Source organism: Coregonus lavaretus (assembly GCF_964263955.1).
Source record: "Coregonus lavaretus genome assembly, chromosome: 33".
Lineage (NCBI taxonomy): Eukaryota > Metazoa > Chordata > Actinopteri > Salmoniformes > Salmonidae > Coregonus > Coregonus lavaretus.
The window spans coordinates 16,663,926-16,688,922 of NC_140020.1; the positions used below are offsets into that span (position 1 = coordinate 16,663,926).

General features: G+C 42.6%; 2 protein-coding genes and 1 pseudogene across 11 annotated transcripts; 2 read left to right on the plus strand and 1 right to left on the minus strand.

Annotated features, from left to right (window-relative positions):
* Positions 1-578: 578 nt before the first annotated feature.
* On the plus strand, positions 579-4,954 carry LOC311108622 (lymphokine-activated killer T-cell-originated protein kinase homolog). The gene is made up of 7 exons (XM_084151289.1): positions 579-1,004; positions 1,170-1,360; positions 1,446-1,585; positions 1,748-1,917; positions 2,572-2,701; positions 3,716-3,889; positions 4,112-4,954. The coding sequence occupies exons 2-7, from the start codon at positions 1,182-1,184 to the stop codon at positions 4,345-4,347; spliced, it is 1,029 nt and encodes a 342-aa protein (XP_084007415.1). The 5' UTR covers positions 579-1,004; positions 1,170-1,181; the 3' UTR covers positions 4,348-4,954.
* A 1,114-nt stretch (positions 4,955-6,068) lies between these two features.
* LOC311108162 (N-acetyltransferase ESCO2-like) lies at positions 6,069-10,582 on the minus strand (annotated as a pseudogene). The gene is made up of 9 exons: positions 9,729-10,582; positions 9,514-9,601; positions 9,362-9,416; positions 9,041-9,185; positions 8,790-8,921; positions 8,495-8,584; positions 7,090-7,233; positions 6,417-6,601; positions 6,069-6,201 (listed from the first exon to the last, which is right to left on the minus strand). The product of its transcript is annotated as an N-acetyltransferase ESCO2-like (transcript).
* A 1,068-nt stretch (positions 10,583-11,650) lies between these two features.
* Positions 11,651-16,523, plus strand: LOC311108623 (coiled-coil domain-containing protein 25-like). 9 transcript variants are annotated; one of them, XM_084151291.1, is made up of 8 exons: positions 11,666-11,820; positions 12,855-12,902; positions 14,102-14,141; positions 14,464-14,591; positions 14,695-14,795; positions 14,963-15,162; positions 15,297-15,342; positions 15,462-16,523. In XM_084151291.1, exons 1-8 carry the CDS (start codon positions 11,796-11,798, stop codon positions 15,465-15,467), a joined length of 594 nt encoding a protein of 197 aa, XP_084007417.1. In that variant the 5' UTR covers positions 11,666-11,795; the 3' UTR covers positions 15,468-16,523. The 9 variants fall into 9 exon arrangements, with proteins under 9 accessions (XP_084007423.1, XP_084007417.1, XP_084007420.1 ...); XM_084151290.1 differs by having other exon boundaries at positions 11,678-11,820; positions 15,482-16,142; XM_084151296.1 differs by lacking the exon at positions 11,666-11,820 and adding an exon at positions 12,286-12,415 and having other exon boundaries at positions 14,506-14,591; positions 15,482-16,142.
* The last annotated feature ends 8,474 nt before the right edge of the window (positions 16,524-24,997 follow it).

The window sequence follows — 24,997 nt, forward strand, 5'->3', positions numbered from 1 at the left end:
GTTTCTGTGCACTACAGTAGGCCTACATTGATTTGGAATCTGATGTATTATGCTGTCACAGGACCATCCTCCTTGCTCAGCACACCACTGGTGGTCACATATCTACCTATTTGTAACCTGTGGTCATGACATGCACTATAGGTTTGTAAGATGTTTAATGTAGGGTAAAGCACTTTGGTGCACCTATATGTGCCCACAGTCCACACCATTGACCGTAAAGGTCCACACAAACAACATACCTCTCTATTTAGCTCATAAGCCTGCCCTCTGCTGGTGTATTTTACTTGACTATATTTTCTACAAGCATAAACTGTGAGTTTTTAAAATCAAACCAGAAACACCATTAGCTACATCATTACATTTTATTATACATCAAACCACTGCCACTGACCTGTATTTCAGATGAGCTGAGGGGAGGATGGCTCATAATAATGTCTAGGAACAGAGCCAATGGCATCAAACACATGGAAACCATGTGTTTGATGTATTTGATCCCATTCCACTCATCCTCTCCAGTCATTACCATGAGCCCGTTCTCCCCAATTAAGGTGCCACCAACCTCCTGTGGCTCAATCACTGTATATACGAATGGGCTACATATTTTTGTGGGTTACCCCTGCACCTCTTTGATTCAGAGGGGTTAAATGCGGAAGGCACATTTCAGTTGAATACATTCAGTTGTGCAACTGACTAGGTATCCCATTTCCTTACATATTTTAAAAACGCTTTTCTAGTCATTTGACAGATGTGCCGTTTGTCCTTCTAGCGCGCCTGTACTTGACCTACGTAAACCATTTTTGATTTTTTAACGAAAGCTGGGCGCGTTTTCTACTGCATGTTGTGTGATGTAGACATAGGTAGCTACAAGACAGAAATTGATAAGAAATAATAATCAGTGAATTTATCACATTATGCTGTAATTACATAAAACGATCATAATCGCTAACTTTGGGATAACGTTAGATCACTGACCGTTGTTGTTGAAGTTAGCCTAGCACAATACAGTAAGTAACTTACTGTTAAGGCGTTACCGTCTATGAATTGGGAAAAGTTATTCTATATCAGTGGCCTAGTCCTAGATAGCAAGTTAGCTAGCTAGCCAGCCAGCTGTGCTAGCATTGAAAGATTATTTTACATCTGTCACATCTCTTTTAAATCTCTATTCACAGATCCAGGAAAGAATGGACTCCACTATTGCCAGTGATGTGAATGGATTCAAGACGCCCTGCAAACCAGACAGGGTGAAGAGCCTTCTCTCTGGTGGCACTGCCAGTCCTAGAACCCCCATAACCATCCCTGCCTCCCCTTTCATGAAGAAACTGGGATGTGGAACTGGGGTGAATGTGTATCTCATGAACAGGTTTGTTTTGTTTAGCTTCTTCAATGTCACCTATGATGTTGGTGTGTCATGAGTCATGACCATGTTCCTATGTGCTCTTTTTTAGAGTTGGTAAACTGAACCTGTCTCCATGGGCTGTCAAAAAGATCAACAACAAATGTGCCTCAAAGCAGGTGGGTGTCTACCAGAGACGACTCTGTGATGAGGCAAAGATCCTGAAAGGCCTGCAACACCCAAACATTGTTGGTAAGAATGAAAAACGTTGTTTTGACAGTCTAATGAATATTTATACTCTACATGAAAAGGGCTACAGTACTTGTACATATTATAATGATAGTGTTGAACAACTCCCAGTCCATGCAATATTTGGTTCTTGATATCCATATTAATAGCCATATTATTTGACAGGATTCCGTGCCTTCACTACTGCCAATGATGGCTCTAAGTGCCTGGCCATGGAGTATGGTGGGGAGCAGTCCCTGAATGACCTGATAGAGCGGAGAAGAGAGGAGGGCCTGAAGGCATATCCCGCTGCCACCATTGAGAAAGTGGCCTTGCATGTGGCGCGTGGCCTACAGGTAACATCATACTCATCATCATCTTTTGAACCCAGTTTACACCTGGTATAGGTCTGGAAGGGGTGGGGAATGGAGAGAGTGCTTGTAAACAGAAAGCTGTAATACCAGGAGGTACTGTAAACTGTATTGGCTTTGATGTGATTATCCAGATAGGCTAATCGATATGGATGGGCTTTATTCATTTCTCATGCTTTGGGGCAGCGAGGTCATGTAAGCAAATGTAATTGAAGATTGCTTTTATACATTGTTCCCCACTCAATCATCCTCTGATGTGAATAAAGACGTGGCGTTGAAGGGTCTTTGAGTTTCTCATCCATTGGTGTTATTACATCAATTTCAGGTTTAGGATTTCAAATGTTCTGTAATCCCCTGAAGGGGTGTTGCTCTCTGCAGCACCTTTTTAACAGTGTCACTGCTGAGTGTAGGGATCTTTGATTCATGGCCTAGCTATGACCAAATAAACTTAAAAGCCACCATGAAAATCCCCTCTTAATTATCAGATGTTCCTGTTTCCTCTTTCCCTCTCATTGTTCCCAGATGCTTCACATAATTCCATATTTTAACGTGAGTCAAACACATATGACTGTGTACAATTGTTTATAGAAGTATAGTAAGGAAACACTGGAATGTATATCTTTTTTTCACCTTCTCCAGTACCTTCACAACGAGAAGAAGCTACTACATGGCGACATGAAGTCTTGCAATGTTGTCATCAAGGGTGACTTTGAGACCGTCAAAATCTGTGATGTGGGAGTCTCCTTGCAGTTGGATGAGAATATGAAAGGTAGATGTCACCGTCTGAGCCGAATACATGCGCTCAAACACTGGGGAAAATAGGCATAACTTGATATTTTGGTCGTTAGGCCTCGTTTCCCCATGTTGTCAGACAAGCTGTCTTTCTCTCTGTTCGATAGTGTGAACCTGAGAAATTAGTCAGGTGTAAACACTGATTTGACTTTAACAAAGTGCATTCCTACTAGCCCGGTTTAGGACTCTGGGAGTAATGCCAAACATCTGTTGTTGTTCCTGCAAAGTAGCCTGTTGATGATTTTCACAATATTGCACACACTCATGTCATGAGCCTAATGGAACACATGCCAAGGGCTTTCTCAGAAATACAGCCTGTGAATTCATGGTAGTGATGCTGTAGGGAGGGGTATAGAGTAACAGCACAATGTACAGGTGGTTTGCCATGTAAACAATGTCTGTTTTCTTCATGAGGTCATGGAACCTCTCGATGAAAAAGGCACAATCAATTAAGTTAATGTATTCTTGTATTTCAGAAATAGGCCTAGGCAATAGTGAATAATTCCTGGTGTCAACAAGTAAAATGCAATAAGAAGAGTTTTGTTTACCTCAAACCAAATGCTGAAGAGCTTTGTGTTTAATGCACATTAATACTTTTATTTAGACTAAAATTGGTAATAGTTTCAATCCTGTCATGGTAACTTTCATGCGGTTTGCATGTAAATGCTTTGAGCAATGTGTGTGATTAATTATAGTTAAGAGATGTTAACATTGGCAAGAACATGAAAGGGGATCAAAAATGTTTATAATACCTCATTTTCTGTTTCTTTGCCTTCTAAGCAAATACATTCCTCATCTTTATTCTTAAATAGTTTATCTTAAACATGTTCCCAACTTTAGGATCTTTAAATTATATTTTTGGATTTGCTGAGAACCACGAATACTCACAAATAAACTGTCAAATGTAAGAACACCCAATAAGCCTAAAAACCAAGGCTTCAATCACTGCAATAAGTGTTTAAACCTATTCCTGTAAACCTCTCAATCCCAGTGAGTAACCCTAAAGCAGAGTATGTTGGCACTGAGCCGTGGAAGCCCAAGGAGGCTCTGGAAGAGGGAGGCGTGATCACGGACAAGGCAGACATCTTTGCTTACGGACTGACCCTGTGGGAGATGATGACTCTGGCCATGCCTCACCTGGAGATGGAGAACAGTGAGGAGGAGGGTATGGAGTGTTCTCATACTCTGGCTGTATTTGAATCTATTGCTCTTTTAAGTCTATTTCCCTTACATGAACTTGTTTTAGAGAACATTATTTCATAAGAGCTCAGATTTTAGTCACTGTTTGACAAATGTTTCTGTCCCATAAGTTCTGTCACAAACAATATCACTTGCTCAATGATTGCTAAAATAATTTTACAATAAACTTTTATATTTCTCTTTTTAGATGACTCAATGGACGAGGATGACTTTGATGAGGATGCCTACTATGAGAAGTTGGGCACCCGACCGGCGCTTGACTCTGACAGTCTTGGGGGAGCCTACCAGAGAATGGTGGAGCTCTTCTGGCTCTGCACGGAGGAGAATGCACAGAAACGCCCCTCGGCTGCCCAAATAGTTCAGGTTCTGGAGTCCAACATGCAGGCGGACAACAAAAACAGTGAGGTCATTGTCATAGACTGATCAGTTAGACTAGTCTCATCTCATGCAAGCCATACTGTAATGTTGACTGGACTTGTTTTCGTGTCCAGAAACCTTTCCTTTCCTGTTTGTCTTGACTCTTATGTATGCAATATCATTGTAATATTCTGTCCTGTACTCTTCTCTTGTCAGGTGAAATATGTAGTAAATCAAATGTATATTTCAGTAAACTGTTATGAAATAATTTAAGGAAGCAGCTTTTTTCTCAAGTTATTCAAACCAGAGGCGACTAATACTTGAGCCATTTGTGTTCATGTCAAATTGATGAGGGCATACATTGTGCTGCATAAACTGAATGTGTAATGTAAAATAGATTATGAATGAATTCTCAGCTAAAACATTCAGGTTGTAATTTCGGGATGTTTCCCCATGCATCATGCATGTCAATGATCATGCAATTAAATGAATTTGCTTAGATGCTCTGCCATACTCATCGTTATTGTAACAGACTAGCCTGATTGTTGAAAGGGTATCTTCATATCAACTTCACTGTTTATATACACTGAACAAAAATAAAGGCAACATGTAAAGTGTTGGTCCCATGTTTCATGAGCTGAAATAAAAGATCCCTGAAATGTTCCATATGCACAAAAAGCTTAATCTCAAATGTTGTGCATAAATGTGTTTGTCTGTTAATGAGCATTTCTTCTTTGCCAAGATAATCCATCCACCTGACAGGTGTGGCATATCAAGAAGCTGATTAAACAGCAACTTGTGCTGGGGACAATAATTGCCACAATGCCACAGATGTCTCAAGTTTTGAGGGAGTGTGCAATTGGCATGCTGACTACAGGAATGTCCACCAGAGCTGTTGCCAGATAATTTAATGTTCATTTCTCTACCATAAGCCACCAACGTTGTTTTAGAGAATTTGGCAGTACGTCCAACCGGCCTCACAACCGCAGACCAAGTGTAACCACGACGGCCCAGGACCTCCACATCTGGCTACGTCGCCTGCAGGATCGTCGGGGGGGTGGGAGTGCTGAGAAGTATTTCTGTCTGTAATAAAGCCCTTTTGTGGGGAAAAACAAATTCTGATTGGCTGGGGCCTGGCTCCCTAGTGGGTGGGCCAATGCCCTCCCAGGCCGCGCACCTGCCCATTCATGAAATTGTTGCATGTGGCGTTAATATTTTTGCTCAGTACAGATATTTAGCTCACAATGAATTTCTGTAAATAGCAGCGGCACACATCTAACGGTTAGTTCTATTGCTGACAAACTACTCTCCCCTAAATGCACCTGTTTCACTACAAGATTCCATCATTCAGTGCAGCGCATGACATGTATTTTCTAAGAAGTTGTGATTCTGAAGTGTGATAAAAGGGGTAAAGATTTTATTCAAACTATATACAAGCTGTAGAAAAGATCAATATATACACTCCCCTATGTATTTATTTGGACAGTTAGCCTGACCAAATCACCATCTCTTCAAAGTAAGTTACTACATATAGTCCAGTTTAACATTCTCTATGAAATACACTTTAAAATGATGTGTGATTAGAAATTATGGATGCATGTCCATTTAAAAGTGGTTAAAATTCACTGAATGTTAATGACAGTAGTGTGATCATTTAAATGTATATTTTATTTAGTTTAAGTTTGACACATGTTTACTTTTTGAAAGTACTCATTAAAAAAGGACCAAAATATATCACAATTGATAAGTAGATACAAAAATGTCATTTCAGCCTGTGGTGCCTGGCCTTAGCCAATGAAATTGTAGACCATAAATGCAGGCATCTCGCAGTACTTTGTGGCGAACAGTTTGCCGTCTGGGGTAGGGTCAGAGAAGGCTATTTCCTCCTTGGTCAGGTGGCCCCCATACATGAAGGAGTTTCTGAAATGACAGAAATACATTCAGATTAAAATGGGATATGACCTTTCCTGGTTAATCAGGAAAAACTCTATTTATACATCACTGAAACTAACACACCCTCAAACCAGTAGCTATCCACCTTTTCATTGTTGTCCTGCTGACCACATCTCTTATATTAACAACATCCATTTATCTCAAGTAAGTTAGCACTACCCAACCTGTAATAATTCCCTTACCTGACGGTGTCGAGCGTCCTTGTGGCGATGCCCTTCCTACGGGCCAGGCTGAACACCCAGATACGGCTGACCCCACAGATGGCCTTCTCTGGGGTGGTAGAGCAACACCAGACCCTGTGGTGCTCCATGAAGTCTTCCTTGGTCATGTCCTTAGTCTGCTCTGGCTGCTCCAGCACTCTAAAGCCCTGGAAACAAAAGGCAAGATAGATCAATCATTCATCAGTCACTCAGCTAAATATCCCTGTAAGATAGCAATTCACTCGCCAACTACACCCAGTTGGATAGTGAGAATATCCACCGAGTGTGTTTACAAAGATCTGATTGAATCTCCTCCAGAGTGCTACCCTATTGGTAGTTCCCTGTCGTATTGCTCTGCAATGAGGCAGCAGATGACCATCCAGTCACTGGTCCTCATGAACGTGGATCTGACAGCAGAAATGACTGCACTAAAGCTCACGTCTGATTCTGAGCATTTATTAGTTCATTTCTTGATAAACCATACTTCATCTTTCACATTTACGCGACCGGAAATTAACATTATCACAGGCCTTTACAGGCGCCATAGTCGGGTAAAAGACTCCTGATCCATTCCTGAAAAATCTACCATTTGTTTGGAGCGTGACACATTGGAACAGAGCGCAAAACTTTAGCAGCACAGGAGAAGAGTATTTACCTGTCGTATGTGCTCTGCAATGAGGCAGCCGACGACCATCCTGTCACTGTTCACAAACAGATAGGTTTTAGCCTGACTGGGGCAGCTGAGGGACACTTGTTGGAAACCCAACTCGTTGTCAGCAAGTTGCCTCACATCTTCAGCCTAATAATGAACATTAAACATGAGCAAGTGGGTTCAGAATTCAATTTACACCAAATGCATAAATACACACTGATGATTGATACAGTTGTGGACATAAATATTGGCACCCTTGCACTTTTCTTAAATAATTCCCAATTTTTTCTAAAATAAGCTGAAATTGAAAAACTTTAGTTCTCCACACCTTGTTATTGGATTTTCAACATTGCAGAACCAATTAAATTTTTGTAAACTTAAGTTTACAATTTTTTTTTAGAAAATAAAGACAAATGGCATGGACGAAATGATTGGCACCCCAGCTAGTACCTGGTTGCACAGCCTTTGGCCAAGATAACTGCCAACAAACGCTTCTGTTCATCAATGAGCTTGCTGGACCATTCTACTGGCAATTTGGCCCACTCTTCAGTAGCAAACTGCTCTAATTCTTCAATGTTTGAGGTTGTGCCCTCCACCAACTGCTGTTTTCAGCTCTCGCCATAGTTTATAGATATGACAGAACAGTCCAGCGCTTCTTGAACCAATTCTGTGTGCTTTTGATGTGTGTTTGGGTTTGTTGTCCTGCTGGAAGACCCACAACCTTCAACAGAGAGACAGTTTTTGGACGCTGGATTGAACATTGCAATCCAAAACACCTTGATAATCTTCTGATTTCATGATGTCTTGCACATATTCAAGGCCCCCAGTACCAAAGGCAGCTAAGCAACCCCACAGCATTATCGAACCTTCCCCATGTTTGACTGTTCTTTTCTTTGAATGCTTCATTTGGCCGTTGGTAAAAATAGGAACACGCCACTGCTGACCGAGGCACAAGAAGGCCTGATTGAACTTCTCAAAAACCCACCTAAACAAGCCTAAATCCTGGGAAATGTTCTGTGGACCAATTAAACAAAATTAGAGCTCTTTGGCAATACAAATCAGCGTTTTTTGATGACCAAATGAAGCATTCAATGAAAATAACACCCTCCCTACAATCAAACATGGGGGAGGTTTGATAATGCTGTGGGGTTGCTTTGCTGCCTCTGTTACTGGGGGCCATGAATGTGCACAAGGCATCATGAAATCAGCAGATTATCAGGTGTTTTGTAGTCCAATGTTCAACCCAGTGTCCAAAATATGTCTCTGTTGAAGATTGTGGGTCTTCCATTTTAGAAGAAAGGGAATTATTTAAGAAAAGTGCAAGGGTGCAAATATATTTGTCTGGATCTGCAACTATATATATATATATATATATATATACACATACATACATACATACACACTGTACCTTTCTGACAGCCTATTTTGGATCATCTGGTAGAACCAGAATGATTTTTCCATCCCAGAAATCTGCTACCACCCTCTCTTTCTTCCAGCCCTGGGGACGAGAAGGAAACATTGATTAAGCAACTGTCAGAAATCAAGAGTGAGAGTGGTCAGTTAAAATTTTTTCCCCCCACTAAACCATGGCAGCGGATTTGGCTAAGCTTTTGTGGAAAAAATAATGAGCCACTCTAAAAGCAACATCCTTAGGGCAACTTGTACACATCAGTCGGAGGGAGGAAACGCCTGGACGTACATACCACAAACTTAATACTGTCCAGAAAGCGCTTGTGGAACTGTGTGTGCTGGAAGTTGTCTTCCAGACTGTCTGCACTGTAGAGCATGCCACAGGACCCACACGTGGTGGCACCAAACTGCTTCTGGCCTGCATCCTGAGGTAAACACAGAACAGAACACAGAACATTAGCAGAGCTCACAGATGGCAGGGAGAGAGAGGTAACAGTCATCAACATTTCCATCCATTCATCTTTCTATCAAAGGATTTATTTACAATGATGAGTTGATCATCAGCCTGTTTATTAATCTCTCTCTTCTTCCTGCCACTCCTCTCTTTAGCAGCAGAGGGAATGGGCTGACCAAGGGAAGAGGGGGTGCTGCAGTTTACTGAAGAGGCCTGAGCTGCCATTCTCTGTGGCCTACAGGCAGAAAGGAGACATTATAAAATGATAAATGCATATAAACATTGATACACTCCTGTACACAGTGTGTGGAGTTACTACTACTTGACCATGTGAAAGACTGTCAATAATTTCCTCCCTGTAGGGCAGTAAACCATTCTAGCTGAAAATAAATTGAAGTGTTTTTTGCCTACCTCTTTGATGCAGATCCAAAGATTGTACACACAGCTGAGGATTCTACAGTATCGGCTGAGGATTATATAAAGGGGAGAGAGAAATCATGAATGAAAATGAAATTTGATTTGAAGTAAAAACATATGAATGTTAATTGACAACAACAAAAAACCTTTGACTGGAATGCTGATGCAGTTTAATGGGCTAATATCGCTGAGATCAAACACTGCATGAGAGCCTGCATCCATGATAAAGTCCTCCTACAAACAGAAAGAACAATATAATCAAATGTAGTATGGATACACTATGCTTTGCTAATTATTTTCCCACAGGATTTACAGACTGTGAGATTGAGGCTAAACGCTATTCCAGTGATATACAGCTCACCTGAGTGTTTATTTCTGGGGATGCTGAACATGTGGGAGACAAAGATATGTTTAACACAATCCTGACTTCCTTGGTCATACTGTATTTCTCTGCTATAGCTCTGGGAGACAGGGCCTCGGGTGACTCTGGACTCTTTGGCAAATCCTGGACACTGGGTGGAGACTGTGGCTCTTCCTGCAGTTTCTTCACTACAACAGCTCGTCGCTGTGGAGAGGGGGCTTTTTGATATTTTTCTTGCTTTCCCTCTGACGCAGGAACCAGGGCCTTTGTTTTCTCAAAACTCGAAGCTAGCTTGGTAGACTTCAGGGCAGACTTTTTGTACATGGAGGCTGGCTTTTTTCCTGTGCTGAAAAAGGCAGCCCCAACAAAGATCTTAGGCTTGGGCTTAGACTTTAAACCGCCGAAGGTCAAGGTGATGCCTTTTTTTGGCTCCACATGCTTTGTTCTGGTGGGTGCTTTAGGCTTTGAGGAATTGATCAGGTTTGATTTGAAGTTGAAATGTCCCTTTACGCTAGTCTTCACTCAGTGGCCACTTTCTTGACCTTGTTACTGTTAATCATCCTCTTTTTCTCAGCATCCGTCAGTATTCCATACGGATCCACAGTGGTCAGCCTTGGAGGTGATTTGGTCTCATTCAGCATCTTCCTCTCCAGTGGTGTCAGATACAAAGGTTTGCGTTTACCATAGAAGGACCCTGTTACCACAGCAGGCTTGAATGGAGAGCCTCTCTTCTGAGCAATCTTAAGGGGAGATGGAGCAGGTGATCTCTGAGGGGTTGGGCAGTTTTCCTTCTCCTGGTGTCTGGCTGACATCTTTAGCGGAGACTGGGGCAGCCGGGGTGACCTTCCATCCATGACAGGCCTTTTGGCTGGGTGACTAAAAATGTTGTTGTAGAATAATAAGGATGTTACTCAATGTGATTGATTGATTGATTAGTGACTGATTTAACACACGCCTGACTAATACACATCTTGTAACTCACCTGTCCTTCCTTGTAGTATTAGGCATCATGTTTGTAACTTCACTGGAAGAATAAGTAGCATCAGTAACGACGTAGCTAGCTAGCTACGTAAATTAAGCATTGTATAATCAGTTAACATAACAATAAATTATAATTTAAATACAAACAATGGCATTTAAACATTGAACGGTTATTGTTAAATATCTTGATGCTAAATATTTATGTGAAGACAGCAGTTTTTGCCAGCCAGCTGGCTGGTTCAATGGCTGAGTGAATAATATTTGGCGGGGTCATGGATTGGCATAAATATCCCAGCTACAACACTGTCTGGCAGACATAGCTAACGTTAGTAGGTAAGGTGATGTGATCAAACTTGCCAGCAACTTTTCACTCAAAAGTTACTAAACTAATTTTAGATAGAAGTCGCTAGATTCTAGTCTTTGACTGACAGGATTCTTACCAGTTAGCTAGTTAAGCTTGCAGAGTTTTGGTGCACACAGGGGTGTATTCATTACGCCTATTCTGTTGCAAAACGTTTTGCAACAGAAACCGTTTACTCCAAACAGGAAAGGTTTTGCAACGAAAACAAGAGTTTCTATTGGACAATTGCAGGTAGGTCCCTTGCAGTTTCGTTCTGTTTGCAGTTCCGTTTAGTTCTTCAACGGTACACGATTTCCGTTACAAAACATAATGAATACACCCTAACAGTAGCTGACTTGCAAAAACAAAACGTCATGCCATCTAAACACTTTTGCTAACTGACTTTAATCAAATAAATTGTTTTTCACAAATACATACCAAATCAGACGTTATCCACAACGTAACAATGTTAGAAAGTTGTGGCACTGTGGCTTGCTTGCTATGTTAGTTAGCGCGCCACAACCAGCCTTCTTTTGCGGATTGTTTTGAACTGCGCGCGCCACTTTGCAAAGAAGTTACGCAACATGACTTAAGCGGAAACAGTTTGTTTGTGACCACCGACGACTTCCAGCACAGTTATCACAAAGATTGTGGTTATCATGCAAATGTAGTTAATTGGCATGTTTTAAAAGTACTTCATTCATAATTCGTTTAATGGTTAAAACAGTTGCTTCGATTCATGCAGGATGGTGTTTTACTTCACTAGTGCAGGTGAGTAGCTGGCTAGTCCGCCCATAGTTACATTTACATTTTCGTCATTTAGCAGACGCTCTTATCCAGAGCGACTTACAAATTGGTGCATTCACCTTATGAAAGCCAGTGGGACAACCACTTTACAATATTTTTGGGGGGGGCTGGGGGGGTTAGTTAACGTTAGCTCAACTGCTAACTACCTAGCCTAACTAGAGAATCGTCTTGAATCATTTTGTTAACTAGCAACGTTTGATGTCTTGTGAGAAAGCTTTCATGTCACATCTACCATCAACCAATTATGTCAATGCGGAGCTATACTGAGCCCTCAGCATTGTAAAAAAAAAATTGGGAGGCACACAGCAATGCGGCATGGAGCTCAATTTGGCCTCTGTGTGACTGCTGTGGCCCTGCAATTGCGTCACACCCTCCATATGGAGGCTCCGACCACATTTTCGGATCAAGCATAAATTGGCTCTGACGCTTACACACAGGTGTTCGGAGCACGCTAGATAGCTAATTAGCACATGTGGTCACCGCTTGTGTTCCATCTGTTTTCCGTAAACAAGCCTGTAACATGGAGATATGGCCGTATGGGAAAACTAACCATATCAAGGTGAATATCAATTTAACCATTTGTTTTTTCAAAATAGTTTCTCACTGATATGAAAGACAAGGTCCTTATGCTTCCATAACCATACCGCAAGTGACACGTGTTAATGGTAAGATTGAGCACCGGGACTCTTACCAAAACACCCAGTACAGAAGACTCCTTCGTCCAATGACTCTTATGTGTAATGGAACTGAGTCATGATCAAGGGCTAGTGTTAGCTTAACGAACTAGTTAGCTAGGCATTAATGATGAATAATCATCATGTGGAGTGGAGGATTGAAGAGTTATTGTCCTATTCTGAGAATGGACTGTTCTGTTATCCACGCCCTACTTTGTAACCAGTAGTGTTTGAGCCAAATGATCCTATTATTTGTGTTTAATTAGCCCCAAAGCCTTGTTGATATAGCAAGTTAGCTATTAACCTTTGCTTGATTTATTTTAGTTGTTACTCCTCCCTACACTATCTACATGGGGAAAGACAAATATGAAAGTAAGTAGCTGGTCATTTCAAGTGTTGTTTTTCTAGTAACAAACCAAGATTGTTGTTAGCAGCATTAAAAGTGACTACCTAGCCAGCAGATCCGACCCATTTTGCTTACAGCTGCACTAGGGTCGGACAGGCTCCTGTGTAGAATTAGACACAGAGGAGCCTGTGCGAGATATGGCTCGGAAAACGTACTTCCATCCAGGGATGAGAAATCATTGCCCCCCCCCCCCCCCCCCCCCCCCCCCCCCCCCCCCCCCCCCCCCCCCCCCCCCTCCAAAATTGTCCCATTACCTCAACTGTTATACCAAGAAGTTTGAACGACTGCTAGTTTTCAAATAAACTGCTTTTTTCGACCTCAAGCTAGCTAGCAGTAGCCACAGCAGCCATTATGGAATGGCACGTCGCGTTGAACAACAAAGGAGCTGATTGGCTGACACTGCGATTCCAAAATGGTTGCTGTGGCTTCTACTACCTAGCACGAGGACGAAAAGGGCAGTTTTCCGGAAAACTAGCAGTCGCTCAATCTCAGTGTAACAGTTGGGATAATGGGACAATTCGGAGTACAACACATTTCTCATTCCTGGATTGAGGTACGTTTTCCAAGCTATATCTCGCGCCGGCTCTGCGGTGTCTTAAGGCTTCCGCATGGTTCGGGTTGGCAAGACCTTGCTTGAAAATAATACTGTTTGTCCATCTTCAGACACTGTAGCCAGTATACACTTCCTCAAAATACTCAGAATTGTTACGTTAAGAAATCTGTCATTAATTTTGACGTTTTTGCAGAGGAGATCTTAGCCGTGCAATTTTACATCTAAGATGTTTGGTGCAGTATTTCTCAATGAAAAAATGTGCATGAAAACGAGTCATCTATCATTGAACGACGACAAACACTTGATTGAAGAATCCCTACTGTTGACCAATGACCGACGAAGGGGCGTAGACTTCGGCTCCGAACTATGTCTTGCCTCGAGAATTTATTTTGTGAACGGACAGCCCCCAAAAAACCTTTCCGAAGACCAAAACAAACAAAAATGTCACAATGTTGTCATAATATATGCACGAACTGTTCCGACCTGTTTCGGATGGGAAGCATGCAGACGCCTTTACTCTACACAGGAAGCATGTCCAACCCTAGTTCATCTGTAAGCAAGCGGGTCGGATCTGACTACCCAGCTTACCGTCTGCTGCTTTCTCACTATTAGATGAAGATCTCATCAAATATGGATGGCCTGAAGACATTTGGTGAGAAACTCATATCTATCTAACTGTACGCTCTGGATAAGAGCGTCTGCTAAATGACTGAAATGTAATGTAAATGTATCTCTTGTAACTGAAACCATGAGATACATTATTGGGATTTGACCATTTGATGAGTCTGACTGTGGTCGTATGTATACATTACTCTATGTAGTGTTGAAAAATGTCCACCCGGTGGCCCTAGAGCTAGGCTAATGGTGCAGTAGTCCTATATCATCTAATAGTGCTGTGGTAATATGCATGTCATTGATTCTTTAAGTATGGATGTATTATTGCTGTTATAATAATAATTTCACTATTTCCACAGGTTTCATGTGGATAAACTCTCTTCTGCCCATGTGTACCTTAGAATGCCTAAGGGACTGACAATTGAGGATATTCCCAAGGAAGTCTTGATTGACTGTGCACAGCTTGTGAAAAACAACAGCATCCAAGGTAATACATTGAGTGGCCCGGTGAGTTTGATAAGAATAATAGAATAGTAATGTACAATCTCACAAACATCTCCAGGAAACGTTGTGATATCCGTTTATCTCAGGTTGTAAAATGAACAACATCAATGTTGTCTACACACCATGGGCCAACCTAAAAACAGGGGACATGGATGTAGGCCAAATAGGTTTCCATCGACACAAGGTGGTCAGTGACTTCTCTCTTCTGGCAAAATGCGTCTGTGTAACTTTCAGATCTGTTAGGCTAGTTTTATAGGTCTCAGCTTTCATTGTTAATATGTTTAGTTTCTATTGGTTTTCTATTTTGGTAATTTCTATGAAATGATCATTTTGACTTTGGCTACTGTTTTGTAGGTGGAAATTGTGGCAGTAGAGAAGAAAGTGAATGAGATTGTGAACAGGTTGGAGACAAAAGAGGAGCGATACCCTAATCTAGCAGCAGAGAAAGAGTCTCGAGATGGGGAGGAGAGAAACGAGAAGAAGGCCCAGATACAAGATCTGAAAAATAAGGAGAATGATGACATAAAAAAGAAAAGAGAGCTGGATGAGCTCAAGTAAGTTCTCTTATCTCTATCCTATACTACTCTATCCAACCCTAGCTACTTCATCTCTCTTCGACTGTCATCCCAAAACACTGAATAGTCACTTATGTGAATGATAAACTCACGCAGTAATTGTCCCTTAACAGGAGTTATTCTTCGCTGATGATGAGTGACAATATGACAACAAATGAGGTGAGTTGATTAACATAATCTAAACGGATGTGTAGTCTGCTTCTTTCAGAAATAGACTGTCCTATTAATTGTTTATATGACAGTGTGTTGTAATATGACCATATAATTATACATTTCAGACATAATGAATCTTTTTCAGGATGGAAATGATTCTGATGACTTCATGTAAAAGGACAATATGGGACATCGGACATACGCCACCACCTGCAAGTAAACATTGTTGGGTTGGCCCTGCACTGGTATACCAGACAGTGCTTTGACATTGGATATAGATCGATAAACTTGCTACTGTATTTTTGGAACAGTACTCGTGCCAATTTTACAAAATTTCAGGACTATCTCTGAACAGCTTGGTTTCGCTACGCTTCTTGAATTTCAAAGGATAACATTCCAACAGCGTTGATCTCTTGTGTACTGTACGTCCTCTGCTTGACTGACAAGAGGGTAACAAGAACCCCTGATTCCTCAGACAACTGCTGTCAATGATTTAGTCTTGGGACAGCTATTCCTTACATGCTCTATGATCTAATTCAGTATTGTTGCATGTTGACCTAATGATATGGATGAATATATGATCTCCTGACCAGTATGTCTAGCTATGGGTGAAATGAAATGAGTATGTACATTTTATTGTTATAATTTACCTGGCCAATGCTGCAGACCTTGTCCTGGCCAGAGACTGGAGCATGTGAATTGTGTCCTTGTGAAGCCATGCATAAGAAGGTTTGTCATGGATGTTGCTTGGAAATAATTGAAAGATAGCTGACGTTATGAATAAAAATCCCCTTGTTTATCAACGCAAAGTTCAGTTTTTGTTTAAAATTTAACTGCCCAGAAGCTATGGTAATTGCCCAGTTCATTATTGAGACAATATGTTGACATACAGTGAGGGGAAAAAAGTATTTGATCCCCTGCTGATTTTGTACGTTTTTCCACTGACAGATATGATCAGTCTATAATTTTAATGGTAGGTTTATTTGAACAGTGAGAGACAGAATAACAACAAACAAATCCAGAAAAACGCATGTCAAAAATATTATAAATAGATTTGCATTTTAATGAGGGAAATAAGTATTTGACCCCTCTGCAAAACATGACTTACTACTTGGTGGCAAAACCCTTGTTGGCAATCAGAGGTCAGATGTTTCTTGTAGTTGGCACCAGGTTTGCACACATCTCAGAAAAAAAAAAAACTCCTCTTTGCAGATCTTCTCCAAGTCATTAAGGTTTCGAGCCTGACGTTTGGCAACTCGAACCTTCAGCTCCCTCCACAGATTTTCTATGGGATTAAGGTCTGGAGACAGGCTAGGCCACTCCAGGACCTTAATGTGCTTCTTCTTGAGCCACTCCTTTGTTGCCTTGGCCGTGTATTTTGGGTCATTGTCATGCTGGAATACCCATCCACGACCCATTTTCAATGCACTGGCTGAGGGAAGGAGGTTCTCACCCAAGATTTGACGGTACATGGCCCCGTCCATCGTCCCTTTTGATGCGGTGAAGTTGTCCTGTCCCCTTAGCATAAAAACACCCCTAAAGCAATATGTTTCCACCTCCATGTTTGACAGTGGGGATGGTGTTATTGGGGTCATAGGCAGCATTCCTCCTCCTCCAAACACGGCGAGTTGAGTTGATGCCAAAGAGCTCGATTTTGGTCTCATCTGACCACAACACTTTCACCCAGTTCTCCTTTGAATCATTCAGATGTTCATTGGCAAACTTCAGATGGGCATGTATATGTGCTTTCTTGAGCAGGGGGACCTTGCGGGCGCTGTAGGATTTCAGTCCTTCACGGCGTAGTGTGTTACCAATTGTTTTCTTGGTGACTATGATCCCAGCTGCCTTGAGATCATTGACAAGATCCTCCCGTGTAGTTCTGGGCTGATTCCGCACCGTTCTCATGATCATTGCAACTCCACGAGGTGAGATCTTGCATGGAGCCCCAGGCCGAGGGAGATTGACAGTTCTTTTGTGTTTCTTCATTTGCGAATAATCGCACCAACTGTTGTCACCTTCTCACCAAGCTGCTTGGCGATGGTCTTGTAGCCCATTCCAGCCTTGTATAGTTCTACAATCTTGTCCCTGACATCCTTGGAGAGCTCTTTGGTCTTGGCCATGGTGGAGAGTTTGGAATCTGATTGATTGCTTCTGTGGACAGGTGTCTTTTATACAGGTAACAAGCTGAGATTAGGAGCACTCCCTTTAAGAGTGTGATCCTAATCTCAGCTCGTTACCTGTATAAAAGACACCTGGGAGCCAGAAATCTTTCTGATTGAGAGGGGGTCAAATACTTATTTCCCTCATTAAAATGCAAATCAATTTATAACATTTTTGACATGTGTTTTTCTGGATATTTTTGTTGTTGTTATTCTGTCTCACTGTTCAAATAAACCTACCATTAAAATTATACACTGATCATTTCTTTGTCAGTGGGCAAACATACAAAATCAGCAGGGGATCAAATACTTTTTTCCCTCACTGTAGCTTTGCTGATGAAGAGTGAAATGCTTGAATGGTTCGAGTTGTTTGTTTCTTAGCCATATGGGTACCATTCTCTCAGGTTTGTCTTTCCTGGGTGATCAGAGCTGGGATTGAATTGCCACATGGTGGTTTTTCAGTATGAAATGTGACATCTCTAGTTCTGAATGTTGTGTGTGGATGCAGTGGTGGGTGACCTCTGGTCCACATCACACAGACTGACACGCATGGAGCAGGTTGAGGCACAAGGAGTGCGTCCAAAATTAATTGTTCTAGACGACTTGCATTTCATTTGACATCTGCGTAAACATTTTCACTCCAAACAACCTCTAAAAACAGAACCTATGATGAAAATTACAGGCCTCATCTTTTTAAGTGGGAGAACTTGCACAATTGGTGGCTGACTAAATACTTTTTTTTCCCCACTGTAACTATAGGACCCTGTCTATGTTTATCAACCCAACTGTTGAATATGCATATCTGTCACATGCCAATATGATTTCAAGGACTGGAACACTGTGTACAAATGTCATGTTTTCCATGAAGGTTGTTTCATGGATGAGGCATTTAGATTTTTTTTAAGACATGGACTGTTGAACAAAGGCATGATATTGAAGTTATAGCTGACCTGACAGTTGGTTGTGTGTTTAAACAAGGCTCTTATCACAACAAGCATACAGTCGTGGTTCAATGTTTTGAGAATGACACAAGTATTGGTCTTTACAAAGTTTGCTGCTTCAGTGTTTTTAGATATTTTTGTCAGATGTTACTATGGTATACTGAAGTATAATTACAAGCATTCCATAAGTGTCAAAGGCTTTTATTGACAATTACATTAAGTTTATGCAAAGAGTCAATATTTGCAGTGTTCAAATCAAATTTTATTTGCCACATGCGTCGAATACAACAGGTGTAGACATTACAGTGAAATGCTTACTTGCAAGCCCTTAACCAACAATGCATTTTTTTTTGTTTGTTTGTTTTTTTAAAGAATAAAAGCAAATAACTAAAGCACAGCAGTAAAATAACAGTAGGGAGGCTATATACAGGGGGGTACCGGTGCAGAGTCAATGTGCGGGGGCACCGGCTAGTCGAGGTAATATGTACATGTGGGTAGAGTTCAAGACCTCTGCAATCTGCCCTGGCATGCTGTCAATTAACTTCTGGGCCACATCCTGACTGATGGCAGCCCATTCTTGCATAATCAATGCTTGGAGTTTGTCAGAACTTGTGGGGTTTTGTTTGTCCACCCGCCTCTTGAGGCTTGACCACAAGTTCTCAATGGGATTAAGGTCTGGGGAGTTTCCTGGACCTAAAATGTCGATGTTTTGTTCCCCGAGCCACTTAGTTATCACTTTTGCCTTATGGCAAGGTTCTCCAACATGCTGGAAAAGGCATTGTTCGTCACCAAACTGTTCTTGGATGGTTGGGAGAAGTTGCTCTCGGAAGATGTGTTAGTACCGTTCTTTATTCATGGCTGTGTTCTTAGATAAAATTGTGAGTGAGCCCACTCCCTTGGCTGAGAAGCAACCCCACACATGAATGGGCTCAGGATGCTTTACTGTTGGCATGACACAGGACTGATGGTAGCGCTCACTTTGCCTTCTCCGGACAAGCTTTTTTCCGGATGCCCCAAACAATCGGAAAGGGGATTCATCAGAGAAAATGACTTTACCCCAGTCCTCAGCAGTCCAATCCCTGTACCTTTTGCAGAATATCAGTCTGTCCCCTGATGCTTTTTTCTGGAGAGAAGTGGCTTCCTCGCTGCCCTTCTTGACACCAGGCCATCCTCCAAAAATCTTCGCCTCACTGTGTGTGCAGATGCACTCACACATGCCTGCTGCCATTCCTGAGCAAGCTCTGCACTGGTGATGCCCCGATCCCGCAGCTGAATCAACTTTAGGAGACGGTCCTGGCGCTTGCTGTACTTTCTTGGGTGCCCTGAAGCCTTCTTCACAACAATTGAACCGCTCTCCTTTAAGTTCTTGATGATCCGATAAATGGTTGATTTAGGTGCAATCTTACTAGCAGCAATATTCTTGCCTGTGAAACCCTTTTTGTGCAAAGCAATGATGACGGCACGTGTTTCCTTGCAGGTAACCATGGTTAACAGAGGAAGAACAATGATTTAAAGCTTCCAGTCTGTTATTCTAACTCAATCAGCATGACAGCGTGATCTCCAGCCTTGTCCTCGTTAACACTCTCACCTGTGTTAACGAGAGAATCACTGACATGATGTCAGCTGGTCCTTTTGTGGCAGGGCTGAAATGCAGTGGAAATGTTTTTTTTTTTGGATTAAGTTCATTTTCATGGCAAAGGGGGACTTTGCAATTTATTGCAATTCATCTGATCACTCTTCATAACATTCTGGAGTATATGCAAATTGCCATCATAAAAACTGAGGCAGCAGACTGTGAAAATTAATATTTGTGTCATTCTCAAAACATTTGACCAAGACTGTACATGGGGCATCGGTCATGTTTCCGTGCTGATTAGAAGTAGCCAACATTGTATCGTTCCTGGAGAAACTGACCTACTGTAATGTGTTAGAAGACCCTAGGTAACAATTACAGTACATTACCCCATGGGATCCTGTATGATTGATGAGTGATTATGGATTAATGGTTTGGTTGGTTATTAATGGCATTTGTGGTGCTGACATCGGTAACCCTTTCTAAAGAGATTTACCGCTTGAGTAGCATCAACTTGAGCTGTATTACTGTAAAAAGAAGCCAAAGCATTATACTTTGTAAAGTATTGTGGCAGTTCAGTTGTTCCTTTGCAAGGGAGTCATTTCTTTTTTTATAAAGGTCAGATATTTTACCTGATGGTGGTGCTCTAAAAGTGGGGATTCTTATGACATTGCCTGTGCCAGGCCCAAAACAACCACTCAGGTTAAATTACAAATATTTGCGCTATATTGAAGCGTTAGGCTCTAGGTGCACGAGGAATAGCCACTCGGATTGGAGAGGAGCCAGAGCCTGTTAAGCTTTCCTGAAAAACTGGGCCTGCTGGGAACATATGTGGCCACATTATTATAGGACGACTTGGGAGAATGATGATCTGATAAATTGGAGAGTAGACCCACAACTGATCCGAATGGAATGAAACATTCAAGTCACAGGGCTTTTGCTCCATTATTCAAATTAAATATTCACTGCAGCCTAGAGCAGAATTTTGTACTCACTTGAAAACAATAATGCAATTATTCATTGTATTGTGGTGTTTTAGGCTAGTGTAGGTAGGATAATTGTATTGTCCCTAAACAAGATCAATAGGGGAGCTTTTTGAGCAGGATGTCTCATGTCTTCACTGTTCTTTCATGTGCACTGAAGCACTTGGCCGCCGCTGCCTATCAGCTATTCCAATTTGTTCTTGTGGATATATATATATATATATAGAAAATTGATGCAATTTTGAATGATTTTATGTGTGGTATGATTGCTAGCTAGCCTATTGCAGATCTGGGTAAACAATCCACCTATTACTATTGTCACTATGAATGGTGGATAGAGGGCAGGATAGACAGACTGTTATAGTGACCTGTGTTATAGTAATAGTTAGCACGCGGAAAAGAGTAGATCAGGAGGCAGTGCTGGTGAGTCCAGGGCAGATGGTGGATCAGCTCGGACCCCAGGAGCAGGAATAAATCGTGCCCCTGGGACAGGACACTGGGGGGTGAAGTCTGGGTGGTCCCCCCCGATGAGGTCTGGTCTGTCCCCAGTCACGTCGGGGGTTGAGTCCAGCGGCAGCAGAACCAGGACTGGAGCTGGGTCAGGTGGTGCATGCTGGGCAGGGGCATCCTGGACACCCCGAACGGGACCCAGAGCTGTGGCTGGGTCAGTTGAGACTGTATTGTCAGCAGCTGGTGACAGTGGTGTGGCTGGGTCCCTCAATGGGCCCAGGTCAGGGCTGGACCGGTCATCGGAGGTAGCAGCAGACCGGTTCGGCGCTGCTGGAGGTTCCCCTAGTGCAGGGACAGGCAGAGAGTCGGAGGCAGACAGATAGTTCTGGCTGGTGATGATCTGGTGGCGGTGAGAAATAGGGTCCTGTCAGCAACTTAGGCTCACTACCGCATGCCGATGCTGCTGGAGTCACATAGGCTGCCCAAGCTGGGGAGAGGGTTCCCCCAGACTCCACAGCAGTGGAGGGAGGATCGGGAATGACATCTGGGGTGGGCTCAGTCTCTGTAGCAGGAAACTCCTGAGGACCAGCGTGGGCCGAGGACATGACATGTCACTGCCCGGTCGCAGCCGTGCCCGACAACAGTGCTGGGGCTGGAGAGGCAATATAGTCACAACCGATGGTCACAGTTACACCTGGCCTCTGGAGAGGGCTCCCCTGAAAGGAGGAATCCCGGCATCTGGTCCTCTGCTGCACAATGCAAAGAAGACTGTATATTCTGCTCAATACGGGCAAAATGTGTACTCCATACAACGTAGGCAGCGATGACCACGGCGCTGCAACTCCCTGGTACTCCAACGTAGAAGTATAATCCATCCGCTGGGTTGTTGGGGATGCGGCCCCACCTAGTGCTGAGTAGTATCCCACAGGTGGAGGAGAGGGAACATAGGGTCCATGCTGCACCATCGGCAGGCGTGGGGTTTCCATAGGCTCCAGAGAGAGGGTATAATCCACATGGTAGTAGTCTACTGGATACCCCGGAGCCATACTCCACTGGACCGCAGGTGGGCAGTGTGGAAAGTACCCTATGTGGTCTCTGTGGGCTGCCATATTGTAGTGGTGTCAGCAAAGTCACAAATCTGTCTCGAAGGACCATGAAAGAGAGCGACCCGGCTCTACGTATTTTACTGGTTTGTGACTCACTGACACTGCCCCCGGTTAGAGGGGAATAAAGCAGCCCAATAGTCAACACACACAGGAACTTTAAACACACTGAGGAAGATGGACGGGATGAAAAGTGGGAATGGTAGTGGTTCTGTAATGGACAGAAACAGAGGGAATGAATACACACATACTGAACGAATACACCAGGGCACAAAGGCACAGATACAGCATTTTACAGAATATAGCAGCAAGGACTGTATATATTGCATATGCCACCTGCAGAGTATTACACCACTGTAAACTCAGAGGGGCAACATACAATAGGCAATAGTAGTAACTAACTATGAAGAACCATATGCAAATGTCACACAACTCACTTTGGGCACGCACACCATCCCACAAGTCCAGAGATATGAGTGAGTCCAGTTGTTGATGGGCAGAGACCGAGATGTTGCTCTCTGCCGCTGCTTGAGGGAGACTGCAAGTGTTTTGTGACCTTCAGAGTCAAGAACAGTAACCTCCCTAGCCTCCCTAGCAACCTATCAGGGCACAGGTCATTCAGGTCAAAGAGAGTTTGAGAGGCAGGTTTATGGTACCCTCTAGACTGTCAGGCGCCGGTCGTGGGGGATGAGGAGTTGAGTGTGCAGCTCAATGTTGTGAGGTGCTGATAACAGTCACCGGCAGGGAAATTATAACAGCCAAAACACCTTGATATAGGGGAGGCGCATGCAAGCAGATGAGGAAATTAGGCTAGGATGGACGAAATTATGTAGTAAAACCTGCAAAAGGGTGAACGTAAACCAGAGAAAAAATGCACTACCCTCCCCTGTGCCCAAAAAAACAAACACACAACCCTCCCCAAAGCAAAACAAATTAAGTTAGACAACCCCCCTCCCCCCAGTACATTTCTAACTGTCCCTAAGTGGTATAATTTGTCATTCTTTGATTTGATCAATAAGCAAACTTGATGTTGGCTACAGATTTGTTTAGTCAAAGTGCCTTTCAATATTATCTCACAGACATGCTATAGGCCTATATTGTACTCATGCACTGCAAGTCGGCATTTAATTTTTTTTTAAAACCTTTGTCTTGTTTTGTCATAACTTAGTAGGTTGTGTTCATTCGGACGGGAAGATGAAAGCAAATTGGTGTCTGGTTTTCCTACTGGAAATCTTTTTTCTCAGTTTGTGACTGACCAAACAAGATAATTAGTTTGTGTCTGGAGCCTGTCTTTTGTGGAGAATAACAACTTTTTTGATGGGGCAAATGTTACCCAAATCACACGAAATAATAGTCTGGCAGTGACATTCTGAAAGTAAAGCACTAAACCAGGACAAATGAGGACAGACTACCAGGGACCATTTCCAGTTCTGTCACAATAGTTTAATTTCATATTTATGAGAAAAACAGTAAATATCCTGCCAAATGCCCTATGTTTCCCACACCTTTGGATGCAGTACTCAGAGCTATTTTCCTAAACTTAACTTTTACTTCAGGACCCTGAAGGTAGCCCTAAATCCCTTACAAAGCTTTTACAGGTCTGAATTTACAGTTTTTTCCACAGTACATTTAAGAGGGTACATTTCAGAAGAGCTAGCCTACACAATATAGAGATGGCACACAAAGTGATGGAGTCCTGAACATAAAACAAAGGACTTATTCTGCAGAGGAGGGCGTCAGCCATGCTGGCAGGACATAAGGCCACGGTGGAAAAAACGGCCTCTGAATGCTGCCACCTCTGATGGTCCTCTCCACATGGAGACAGCAGGTTTTTGTGTTTATTGGAAATATGCAGTCATCCCCTCCAGGAGCCAATGGCATGACCCTGCCAGAGCTCAAGCTTCAGCTCCATCCCAGCCCAATTCTTACAGAACCCAAGCACAGTGCAGCATTGGGGTGGAGAGTGGAAACCTGGCTTTGCTAATAATGACCAGAGAGAGCATGGGAGCACATTGTTGCTAATTTGCTTCGGTGCAGTGCAGTAGTGAGGCAGATGCTTATCTACTTTATGGCTGAGATGTAGGGCTGGTGGTTTCCCGGACCTAGATTTAACCCTGTTCCTGGACAGAAAAAGCATTTTCAATGGGGATTATCTTAATCTGGGTCCAGGAAACTGGCCCATACAGTACATGTATTCAGATACTGTACTGCTTTACCACAGTGGAGCCTATTCTCAACATGGAGCTCCCAACTCCTGCCCATGTGGCCCATTTGTATAACTCCTACCCTAAACATTTCTGCTCTGTGGATGTATTGTCATCCATTTAACACTATAGCTAGGCAGTCCTGTCATTTCCTGTTTAGAGAGAGAGAGGAGGAAAGTTTCCCTAACTGTGGCTGGGGAGCCCATGGTGGCTTCTGTCAGCTATGCTTTACCCCCGTGCTGGTCATA